This window comes from Orcinus orca, chromosome 15 (assembly GCF_937001465.1).
Source record: "Orcinus orca chromosome 15, mOrcOrc1.1, whole genome shotgun sequence".
Classification (NCBI taxonomy): domain Eukaryota; kingdom Metazoa; phylum Chordata; class Mammalia; order Artiodactyla; family Delphinidae; genus Orcinus; species Orcinus orca.
Window position 1 is genome coordinate 950222 of NC_064573.1, and position 13046 is coordinate 963267.

The 13046-nt window shown below is 38.6% G+C and overlaps 1 protein-coding gene across 19 annotated transcripts in view; it reads right to left on the bottom strand.

Annotated features, from left to right (window-relative positions):
- The window catches only part of ATP9B (ATPase phospholipid transporting 9B (putative)), a 217666-nt gene that overhangs the window by 113636 nt on the left and 90984 nt on the right, over positions 1–13046 (bottom strand). For 17 of the 19 annotated variants that reach the window (XM_049698583.1, XM_049698579.1, XM_049698578.1 and 14 more), the window contains one exon: positions 8893–8968. The exons of the other annotated variants lie outside the window; for them this stretch is intronic. In XM_049698583.1, the coding sequence (XP_049554540.1) occupies positions 8893–8968 (76 nt within the window). Of the gene's footprint in view, positions 1–8892; positions 8969–13046 lie in introns of those variants that run through there. 19 annotated transcript variants of the gene reach the window in all.

Consider the following 13046-nt stretch of genomic DNA (forward strand, 5'->3'; position numbering starts at 1 on the left):
CAGCCTCCATGCTGCTTCTGTGGCCCTGCACCAGAGCTCTCTGGGTCCAGCCCCTTGAGTGACGCCCGAGTGGGACGGGTTCCCCTGCTGGCCGATCCCAGATACTAAGTTTTCTCTAAAGCAGAAGCCTTGCAAACTATGTGTGGTACAGGTTTTACTTTTAAATTTCTAATCGGTCACAAGGCCTAGTTTTGCAAAATACCACATCAATAAATTATTAAGAGAAACAAATAACCAAAAAAATTTGACAAAACATACGTTCCAATCTTCTTAACATTAAATTCCTTCATCAAATTCTTATAAATTTTCCAAAAGTTTACTCTCATTTGCTGTATTTTCTATCATCAGTATCAGCCCTGGACCCCTGACTGCGCACTGAACCTGCAGTCCTGCTCTGGGGCTCAGCCTGGACCCCCATCTGAGCACAGACGTCCAGCAGACTCTAGAGGACTCATCCTTCCTTCCAGGCTCTCGGCAACTTAAGATCAGAATGCTCCCATATCCACCTACTACTGAAACATGGCAAGTTTCCTGGTTCTCTGAACCAACAAGGGGAAGAAGCATGGCACCCTGGGAAGTCGTGTTTGTCCCTCTCTGGTGCCCTCAGTCCTTGTGTCTGTTTATCTGTCTGTGTCAACTTGAGTCCTTGCTCCCATGCGTTTGGTTTCTACAGCCAGGGAGGAAGGCCTGAGCTCACTTCACCAGGAGGCAACTTGAATTCAATCAACACATAACTTTTTTTTTTTAATCTGTATTGGGGTAGAGTTGATTTACGATGTTGTGTTAGTTTCAGGTGTACAGCAAAGTGAACCAGTTATACATCTACATATACCCATTCTTTTTTAGATTCTTTTCCCATATAAGTCATTACAGAGTACTGAGTAGAGTTCTCTGTGCTATACAGTAGGTGCTTATTAGTTATCTATTTTAAATATAGTAGTGACACATAACTTTTAAAGAATAAAATTTTTAAAAATCCTCGTCTTTGCCTCTCAACTTGTAATCCAGTGGAAAGAAGATAAGAGCCCTTGTATTACTCCTGGAAATCCAAAGTACTTCAAACATATCTCAGTATACGGAAGGCTGCTTATATGGAGAGTCTAGCAATTGCTCACATTAATAGGCTTTGAAACAGAGTTAAGCATGTGTTGAAAGATTTGAAATCCATGAAAAAGCTTGCATTTCAAAAATGACTGAACAAAATTTAAAATTAAAGGCACTTCATTTAAACTTGTGGAACGATTGTTTTAAACAACCTAAATACTCTCTCAGAAGATACAATACTCTGGCCACTGAATTCTATCTCTGGAAGAATAAGGAAGGGTTACCTATGTGGCAAATGTGTTATGATGCCTACATTTGTGTCTGTGTTGCCGAAGTTCACAAGCAGGAGCTACCACTTGCCAAGGTCATCCTGAGAATGAAGGTCAGGAGAGGTGCACAGTGAATTATCTAGGATACCTCAAGCCTCCAGCCTGGGTTGCTTCTGGCTCTTTGAGAAGAGAGGCCAAAAATCAAGAGTACTGGGGATCAGTAACAACATTCTAACATACGGGAAACAAAAGATGAAATAAATTCAAAAAGAAAAAGAGAATCTTCAAATATCTTTATGAGTGAACTCAATCTTGATCCTTTATTAAAAAGAATAAATATCAACATGATGAAAAAAATAGGATACAACAACTAGATACAGAAAATGTAAAATCTGTGACCAGGTATGTAAATGTGGTATGCTGTAAGTATTTTCCTATAAACTATTACATGCTAAGTGCTGAAGGGCAAAGGCCATGGAGGACAGCACCCCTGGAATCAAATCCTGGGTACATGACCCTGCTAACAGTGGTAGGCCTTCTGAGCCACAGCCCTTACCTGGACCTCAAGAAGGACTGGCCTGCCCTCTCTGATGTCTCTGACAGTGTGCTACACTTACTTCCGCTCTCTTTTTATTGTGAGAAATTTTAAAAATTCATCATGACAAAAAACCAACATCTACTACCTGAAGAGAATCTCCACCTATTAAAATTGTGTTTGCTTTCATGCTTTTTTAATGATGTTAAAACACTAGTGCAAAACTTCGTCTCTGAAGAAGAACTACAATTCTGCAGCCTGTGGAAGGAAAACCACGTTCACAGAAAGATAGACAAAATGAAAAGGCAGAGGACATTGTACCAGATGAAGGAACAAGATAAAACTCCAAAAAAACAACTAAATGAAGGAACAAGATAAATGAAGGAACAAGATAAAACTCCAGAAAAACAACTAAATGAAGTGGAGATAGGCAACCTTCCAGAAAAAGAATTCAGAATAATGATAGTGAAGATGATCCAGGACCTCAGAAAAAGAATGGAGGCAAAGATAGAGAAGATGCAAGAAATGTTTAACAAAGACCTAGAAGAATTAAAGAACAAACACCTAGAAGAATTAGAGAACAAACAAACAGAGATGAACAATACAATAACTGAAATGAAAACTACACTAGAAGGAATCAATAGCAGAATAACTGAGGCAGAAGAACGGATAAGTAACCTGGAAGACAGAATGGTAGAGTTCACTTCCACAGAACAGAATAAAGAAACAAGAATGAAAAGAAATGAAGACAGCCTAAGAGACCTCTGGGACAACATTAAATGCAACAACATTCACATTTTAGGGGTCCCAGAAGGAGAAGAGAGAGAGAAAGGACCCGAGAAAATATTTGAAGAGATTATAGTCAAAAACTTCCCTAACATGGGAAAGGAAGTAGCCACCCAAGTCTAGGAGGCACAGAGAGTCCCAGGCAGGATAAACCCAAGGAGAAACACGCCAAGACACATAATAATCAAACTGACAAAAATTAAAGACAAGGAAAAATTATTGAAAGCAACAAGGGAAAAATGACAAATAACATACAAGGAACTCCCATAAGGTTAACAACTGATTTCTAGCAGAAGCTCTACAAGCCAGAAGGGAGTGGCACAATATATTTAAAGTGATGAAAGGGAAGAACCTGCAATCAAGATTACTCTACCCGGCAAGGATCTCATTCAGATTCGATGGAGAAATCAAAAGCTTTACAGACAAGCAAAAGCTAAGAGAATTCAGCACCACCAAACCAGCTCTACAACAAATGCTAAAGGAACTTCTCTAAGTGGGAAACACAAGAGAAGAAAAGGACCTACAAAAACAAACCCAAAACAATTAAGAAAATGGTAATAGGAACATACGTATCGATAATTACCTTAAACGTGAATGGATTAAATGCTCCAACCAAAAGACACAGGCTCGCTGAATGGATACAAAAATACGACCCATCTATATGCTGTCTGCAAGAGACCCACTTCAGACCTGGGGACACATACAGACTGAAAGTGAGGGGATGGAAAAAGATATTCCATGCAAATGGAAATCAAAAGAAAGCTGGTGTAGCAATACTCATATTAGATCAAATAGACTTTGAAATAAAGAATGTTACAAGAGACAAGGAAGGACACTACATAATGATCAAGGGATCAATCCAAGAAGAAGATATAACAAATATATATGTACCCAATATAGGAGCACCTCAATACATAAGGCAACTGCTAACAGCTATAAAAGAGGAAATCGACAGTAACACAATAGTGGGGGACATTAACAGCTCAGTAACACCAATGGACAGATCATCCAGCCAGAAAATGAATAAGGAAACACAAGCTTTAAATGACACAGTAGACCAGATAGATTTAATTGATATTTAAAGGACATTCCATCCAAAAACAGCAGATTACACTTTTTTCTCAAGTGCACACAGAACACTCTCTAGGATAGATCACATCTTGGGTCACAAATCAAGCCTCGGTAAATTTAAGAAAAGTGAAATCATATCAAGCATCTTTTCCTACCACAACACTATGAGATTAGAAATAAATTACAGGGGAAAAAAACGTAAAAAACACAAACACATGGAGGCTAAGCAACACGTTACTAAATAACGAAAAGATCACTGAAGAAATCAAAGAGGAAATCAAAAAAATACCTAGAGACAAATGACAATGAAAATACAATGATCCAAAGCCTATGGGATGCAGCAAAAGCAGTTCTAAGAGGGAAGTTTATACCAATACAAGCCTATCTCAAGAAACAAGAAAAATCTCAAATAAATAATCTAAACTTACACCTAAAGGAGCTAGAGAAAGAAGAACAAACAAAACCCAAAGTTAGTAGAAGGAAAGAAATCATAAATATCAGAGCAGAAATAAATGAAATAGAAACAAAGAAAACAATAGCAAAGATCAATAAAACTAAAAGTTGGTTCTTTGAGAAGATAAACAAAATTGATAAACCTTTAGCCAGACTCATCAAGAAAAAGAGAGGACTCAAATCAATAAAATTAGAGGGGCTTCCCTGGTGGTGCAGTGGTTGAGAGTCTGCCTGCCAATGCACAGGACACTGGTTTCAGCCCTGGTCTGGGAAGATCCCACATGCTGTGGAGCAACTAGGCCCGTGAGCCACAACTGCTGAGCCTGCGCGTCTGGAGCCTGTGCTCCGCAACAAGAGAGGCCGCGATAGTGAGAGGCCCGCGTACCGCGATGAAGAGTGGCCCCCACTCGCCGCAACTAGAGAAAGCCCTCGCACAGAAACGAAGACCCAACACAGCCAAAAACAAATAAATTAATTAATTAAAAAAAATAAAATAAAATTAGAAATGGAAAAGGAGAAGTTACAACGGACACCGCGGAAATACAAAGCATTATAAGAGACTACTACAAGCAACTCTGTGCCAATAAAATGGACAACCTGGAAGAAATGGACAAATTCTTAGAAAGGTATAACCTTCCAAGACTGAACCAGGAAGGAATAGAAAATATGAACAGACCAATCACAAGGAATGAAATTGAAACTGTGATTTAAAATCTTCCAACAAACAAAAGTCCAAGACCAGATGGCTTGACAGGTGAAATCTATCAAACATTTAGAGAAGAGCTAACACCCATCCTTCTCAAACTCTTCCACAAAATTGCAGAGGAAGGAACACTCCCAAACTCATTCTATGAGGCCACCATCACCCTGATACCAAAACCAGACAAAGATGCTACAAAAAAAGAAAATTATACACCAAAATCACTGATGAATATAGATGCAAAAATCCTCAACACAATACTAGCAAACAGAATCCAACAGCACATTAAAAGGACCATACACCATGATCAAGTGGGATTTATCCCAGGGATGCAAAGATTCTTCAATATACGCAAATCAATCAATGTGATACACCGTATTAACAAACTGAAGAAGAAAAACCATATGATCATCTCAACAGATGCATAGAAAGTTTTTGACAAAATTCAACACCCATTTATGATAAAAACTCTCCAGAAAGTGGGCACAGAGGGAACCTACCTCAACCTAATAAAGACCATATACAACAAACTCACAGCAAACATCATTCTCAATGGTGAAAAACTGAAAGCATTCCCTCTAAGATCAGGAACAAGACAAGGATGTCCACTCTTACCACTATTATTCAATATAGTTTTGGAAGTCCTAACCATGGCAATCAGAGAAGAAAAAGAAATAAAAGGAACACAAATTGGAAAAGAAAAAGTAAAACTGTCACTGTTTGCAGATGACATGATACTATACATAGAGAATCCTAAAGATGCCACCAGAAAACTACTAGAGCTAATCAATGAATCTGGTAAAGTTGCAGGATACAAAATTAATGCACAGAAATCTCTTGCATTCTTATATACTAGCAACAAAATGTCACAAAGAGAAATAAAGGAAACAATCCCATTCACCACTGCAACAAAAATAATAAAATATCTAGGAATAAACCTACCTAAGGAGGTAAAAGACCTGTACTCAGAAACTACAAGACACTGATGAAAGAAATCAAAGATGACACAAACAGATATACCATGTTCTTGGATTGGAAGAATCAATATTGTGAAAATGACTGTACTACCCAAAGCAATCTACAGATTCTATGCAATCCCTATCAAATTACCAGTGGCATTTTTTTACAGAACTAGAATAAAAAACCCTTAAAAGTTGTATGGAGACACAAAAGACCCCAAATAGCCAAAGCAGTCTTGAGGGAAAAAAACGGAGCTGGAGGAATCAGACTCCCTGGCTTCAGACTATACTACAAACCTACAGTAATCAAGACAATATGGTACTGGCACAAAAACAGAAATGTAGATCAATGGAACAGGACAGAAAGCCCAGAGATAAACCCATGCACCTATGGTCAACTGATCTATGACAAAGGAGGCAAGGATATACAATGGAGAAAAGACAGTCTCTTCAATAAGTGGTGCTGGGAAAACTGGACAGCTACATGGAAAAGAATGAAATTAGAACACTCCCTAACACCATACACAAAAATAAACTCAGAATGGATTAGAGACCTAAATGTAAGACCAGACACTATAAAACTCTTAGAGGAAAATATAGGAAGAACACTCTTTGACATAAATCACAGCAAGATCATTTTTGATCCACCTCCCAGAGTAATGGAAATAAAAACAAAAATAAACAAATGGGACCTAATGAAACTTAAAACCTTTTGCAAAGGAAAGGAAACTACAAACAAGACGAAAAGACAACTCTCAGAATGGGAGAAAATATTTGCAAACGAATCAACAGACAATGGATTAATCTCCAAAATATATAAACAGCTCATGCAGCTCAATATTAACAAAACAAACAACCCAATCAAAAAATGGGCAGAAGACTTAAATAGACATTTCTCCAAAGAAGACATACAGATGGCCAAGAAGCACATGAAAAGCTGCTCAATATCACTAATCATTAGAGAAATGCAAATCAAAACTATAATGAGGTATCGCCTCACACCAGTTAGAATGGGCATCATCAGAAAACTCTACAAACAACAAATGCTGGAGAGGGTGTGGAGAAAAGGGAATCCTCTCGCACTGTTGGTGGGAATGCAAATTGATACAGCCACTATGGAGAACAGCATGGAGGTTCCTTAAAAAACTAAAAATAGAATTATCATATGACCCAGCAATGTCACTACTGGGCATATTACCCAAAGAAAACCACAAATCAAAAAGACACATGCACCCCAATGTTCACTGCAGCACTGTTTTCAACTGCCAGGTCATGGAAGCAACCTAAATGCTCACTGACAGATGAATGGATAAAGAAGATGTGGTACATGTATACAATGGAATATTACTCAGCCATAAAAAGGAACAAAACTGGGTCATTTGTAGAGATGTGGATGAATCTAGAGACTGTCATACAAGTGAAGTAAGTCAGAAAGAGAAAAACAAATATCGTATATTAACGCATATATGTGGAACCTACAAAAATGGTACAGATGAACCGGTTTGCAGGGCAGATATAGAGACACAGATGTAGAGAACAAATGTATGGACACCAAGGGGGGAAGTGGCAGGGGGGACGGTGGTGGGACGAATTGGGAGATTGGGATTGACATGTACACACTAATATGTATAAAATAGATAACTTATAAGAACCTGCTGTATAAAAAAATAAATAAAATTCAAAAATTCAAATAAATAAACTGTTCATTCCCTGTCCTCTACAGGGGACATGTGCTCTGGTCTAGCAGCTCCCTGACCCTTCTGTGTACCCACGCCCCATCTTAGCACAAACGCAGAAGTGCCCTGCATGGATCTGAGCCCCTCCTGCTCCACGTGCCAGGCACATGGCCCTCGGAACCCTGTCTTCAGCCTGCTGTCCCCCTCAGCATGAGGCCTCTGCACACAGTCAGTGCCGTCTGTGTGGTTTAAAATCTAGTTCACGTATTTCTTCTTCAGGGAAGCCTCTTCCAGACCCTGACCAGGTAAGGTTTTCACTTCTTTGTTTTCAAGGCACCCTGCACTTTTCTGAGATACTTAGCATAGCTCAAATGACTTCTCTCTTTTTCTTTCTTTTTATTTTCGGCTGTACCACGCGACTTACAGAACCTTAGTTCCCCGACCAGGGAATGAACCTGGGCCCTGGCAGTGAAAGCGTCGAATCCTAACCACTAGGCCACCAGGGAATTCCCTTTGGCTCATTTTCTTCATTTCTTTCTCACCATAAGCTGTCCCACACTGTATCACCAGCGCCAGGTCTGGAGCGGAGATCCCATACACCACCCCAGAAGGAGGACTGTGCTCTAAGGGGAGCGCTGCCAACACTGGTGACAGATGCCGAGACAGACATTCCTCCCTTGAGTGCTTCTCCGCATCCTATCCCACCAGCACCCTTAACGCTCCCTGCTGCTACCTCCTGGTACCATCCACAAGGTCAATCATTTTCTGAAAAGGTGATAATCACTTAGATTTTCAATGCCTCTCAGAGAAATTGACTTTACAAAATGTACATTTAAGTGGCCTCCCTGTTCAACCACTGGAAATATTCCAACATACTCCAATTTTACTTAAAAGAACCTTCATCGTGACCCCTAAAGGCCCAACCCAATCTCCCTCCTAAGGTCCCGTCTCATCTAATACTTCTCTCCCTCACAGACAAGCGACCACACCGACCTCCTCAGCTGTTAGATGAATGAGAAGTGGTCAGAGCCCTCTGAAGTCACCGTTTGCTTCCCCGGTTCTGCTGTGCCACCTGTCTTTAAGGCACACTGACAAGTTTGCCATGAAACAGATGTCAAAACTAGCCAAATGCCCCCTGCCTTGCTACACAAGGGTGCACCCTCCTTAGCTGTTTCAGCCTAGCTCCTCCAAGCGTGATAAGCAGCAGCGCAAGCCTCGCCCTGGGCTTGTCTGAGATGCAGACTCGAAGGCCTGGTCCACATCCACTGAACGGGAGTATATGTTTAATAAGGTCCCTGTGGTGCAAAGCACTTTGACAACATTTGTTTGGAGTCACTTAAAAACACAAAGCGTCTCCTATATGTGCGAATTCATGTGAAAAAGAGAGCTTATTTCTCACCTGATGCAACAACAGTGCTTGCCCACAAGGTATTTTCTATGCTGAGACTTTCATGAATGGGTGGATCACTATCTTCCTGTTCAAGGAGAGAAAAGTAAGAAAAAAGCAAATTAGCAACTTTTTTATTACTCGTACTTCAGATATCTACAGTGTTAAAAACAAGTCCACCAGCTGGATCCAGCTAACGAGCAGTGAAAAGGCAGTGAAAAATAGGGGTATAAGACAGGAATTTACACAGAGGATTCTGGGATGATGGCAGAGCAAGAAGCACCAGGAATGGCCCCCAACCTGGGCCACAACTACAGGGACAGAATCTGTCTGATGTAACTAATTTAGAATCCAGAGCTGGTTAAGGCTTGCAAGTTCCAGGGGAAGTGCTGGATGGTTACTGCAATCAATTGTGGTGACTTTCAGGTCTTAGCACGTAGCACCTACCCGTCCCACCCTCAGCCACATGGCAGGAGGCCATACACGTGTTTCTAGAGCAGCTTGCAGAAGCCAGCCAGGGTGGACCAAAAGGACCTTGTCCTCCAATATCAGGAATCTGTGCTCTGATGCTGCTTAAGATGGCAGAGATGCAGCCAAAGAGGCAGGTGGCCATTGTTGCCACACCTCCCCCCTTGTTGCAAACCCCTCCCCCACCAAGTGGATTTCAAGGGTGAGTGCCCCGTTTATCCCCCTTTGTTTTTCTCTTTTCCCCCTTTTGGAAGACAGACATTAAAGACTAGGGCATTGAAAAACAACTGCATAGACACGAAAAGACAGAAAATGATGGCACATGCCCAGGAAAGGCTCAGAAAAGACATAAGAAAGCATTAAGTTTATACCTCAGGCTGAGCCTCAGCAGAGAGAGAGCCTACCACAATCAAAAAATAAAATAAAATAAACAAAAGCAATGACAGAAACTCAACGAACCCTGGTTTTGACTTCTGGAGTTACCACATTATTATATTCAAATGTACTGTGTTCAACAAAAAAATAACAAGGCATAAAAACCAACAGAAAGGTATGGTCCTTTCAAAGGAAAAATATAAATCAACAGAAACTATCCCTGAAAAAGATCTGATGGCAGTTATACTAGACAAAGATTATAAAAGAAAAATATTAAAGATGTTCAGAGACATAAAGATGTAGAGAGTCAAGAAAACAATGTATGAACAAAGCAGAAATGTGAATGAAGAAATAGAAAACCCAAACAGAAACCAAACGAAATTCAAGAGCTGAAAAGTACGATGAGCAAAATGAATAATTCACTAAAGGGATTCAAGGCAGTTTTGAGCAGACAGAAGAAAGAATTAGTGAACCTGAAGGTAGGACAATGGAAATTACTGAGGCTGAGAAAGAGAAAGAAAAGAGACTGCAGAAAGTTCAAAGGGCCTAAGGGATCTGAAGGACAGAAAAAAGCGAACCAGTATACACACTGTGGAAATCCAAGAAGAAGAAGAGAGAGATAAAGGGGCAGAGAGACTATTTGAAGAAATAATGGCTGAAATCCCCCAAAGTTAATGAAAGACATGAATGTAAGTATTCAAGAAGCTCAGTCAAATCCATGTAAGAACTGAAAGAGACCCACACCAAGACACATTATAATCAAACTTTCCAAAGACAAGGACAAAGAGAGAATCTTAAATAGCAAGAAAGAAGTGAATCGTCACATACAAGCGATCCTCAATAAAATGATTAGCAGATTTCTCATCAGAAACTATCGAGGCCAGAAGGCAGTGCACTGGTGCACAAAGTGCTAAAAGAAAAAGAACTGTCAACAAAGAATCCTATATCCAGCAAAACTGTCCTTCAAAAGTGAGGGAGAAATCAAGACATTCCCAGATAAACAAAAGCTGAGGAACACTGTAAATCAACTATACTCCAATAACAAGTTTTTTAAAAATGCATGCTTAGCCAAATTGGGGAGCGGGGGAGAAGCTGAGGGGAGCTGGTGACCACTGGACCTTCCGGGCAAGAAGTGCTGCTCAAGGGAGTCCTGAAGACTGAAATAAAAGGACACTAGACAGTCTTCAAAACCACATGGAGAATTAAAGATCTCAATGCAGATGAATAATTATAAAAGTAAGTATTATTGTAACAATGGTTTGTAACTGTACTCTTTCTTCTCTACATGATTTAAGAGACTAATATATTTAGAGGAAAAAAGCTTATTATTCTAAAAGCTAGTATTATTGTAACTTTGGTTTGTAACTCCAAATCTTATTTCTACATAATTTAAGACACTCATGCATTTAAAAGAATTATTAGTTGATATTTTAAGGACACAATACATAAAGATATAATTTTGTGACAATGACAACTGAAAGAGCTGAGGAAAGAGCTGTAAAGGAGCAGAGTTTTAATATGTTATTGAACTTAACTTGGTGTAAACTCAAATTAGAGTGTTATAACTTCAGGGTGTTAAATGTAATCCCCATGGTAACCAAAAAGAAAACAGCTACAGAATATACTCAAAAGAAATGAGAAACAAATTTAAACATTTCACTATAAAAAAAAAATCAATGAAACAAAATACAAGACAGTAATGCAGGAAATGAGAGACAATAAAACTATAGGCCATATAGAAAACAAATAGTACAATGACAGAAATAAATTGCTCCTTATCACTAATTACTTCAAATATAAATGGATTAAATTCACCAATCACAAGACAGATATTGGCAGAATGGATAAAAACAAATGATCCAACTATATGCTATCTACAAGAGACTCACTTTAGATCCAAAGACACAAAGAAGTTGAAAGTTAAAGTATGGGAAAAGATATTCCCTGCAAATAGTGAGCAAAAGAGAGCAGGGGTAGCTATACTAATGTCAGAAAAAACAGATGTTAAATCAAAAAGGATCACAAGAGACATTATGTATTAATTAAATGTTCAATAAGGTAAAAAGATATGATAATTATACACCATTATGCTCCTAATAAAAGACAATATATGAAGCAACAATTGATAGAACTGAAGGGAGAAATAGTTGAAGACTTTTATATCCCACTCACAGTTATGGGTAGAACAACCAGACTGAAGTAAGGAAATAGAGAACTTAACACAATAAGCCAATTAGATCTAACAGACATATATAGAACACTCCACACAACAACAGCATACACATTGTTCTCAAGTGCATATGGGGTATTTTCTAAGATACACCTTATGTTAGGCCACAAATTAAGTCTCAACAGATTTTAAAAAATAGATATCATACAAAGTATCTATATCTACTCCAACCATGACAAGATATAGTTAGAAATTAATAACAGAAAATTCACAAAATTGTGGAAATCAAACAAGATTCTTTTTAAAAAACAATGAATTAGGGAGGGGGAAGGGTAAGCTGGGACGAAGTGAGAGAGTGGCATGGACTTATATATACTACCAAATGTAAAATAGATAGCTAGTGGGAAACAGCCACATAGCACAGGGAGATCAGCTCAGTGCTTTGTGACCACCTAGAGGGGAGGGATAGGGAGGGTGGGAGGGAGATGCAAGATGGAGGAGATATGGGGATATATGTATATGTATAGCTGATTCACTTTGTTATACAGCAGAAACTAACACACCATTGTAAAGCAATTATACTTCAATAAAGATGTTAAAAAAAAACCAATGAATTAAAATGAAAAGGGAAATTAGAAAATACTTAGAGACAAGTGACAAGGAAAATATAATTTATAAAAACCCATGGGATACAGCATAAGTGGTGCTAAGGGGGAAATTTCTAGCTTATATAGTTATATAATTTATAACAATTTATAATTGTTTAAATTCCAAAACAGGAAAGATCTCAAATCAACAATCTAACTTTAGAACTTAAGGAACTAGAAAAAGAAGAACAAATTAAACCCAAAGTTAGCAGAAGGAAGGTAAAAATAAAGAACAGAGTAGAGATAAACAAAATAAAGAACAGGAAAAATTAATAAATATGAAAGTTACTTCTTCAAAAAGATCAACAAAATTGAAAAACCTTTGGCTAGATGGACTAAGAAAAAAAGGAAGACTCAAATTACTAAAATCAGAAATGAAAGTAGGGATATTACTATGATTCTAAAAAAATAAAAAGGATTATAAGAGAGTATTATGAACAACCATACGCTAACAAACAGGATAACCTAGGTGACATGGACAAATTCCTAAAAAACACAAAATCTAC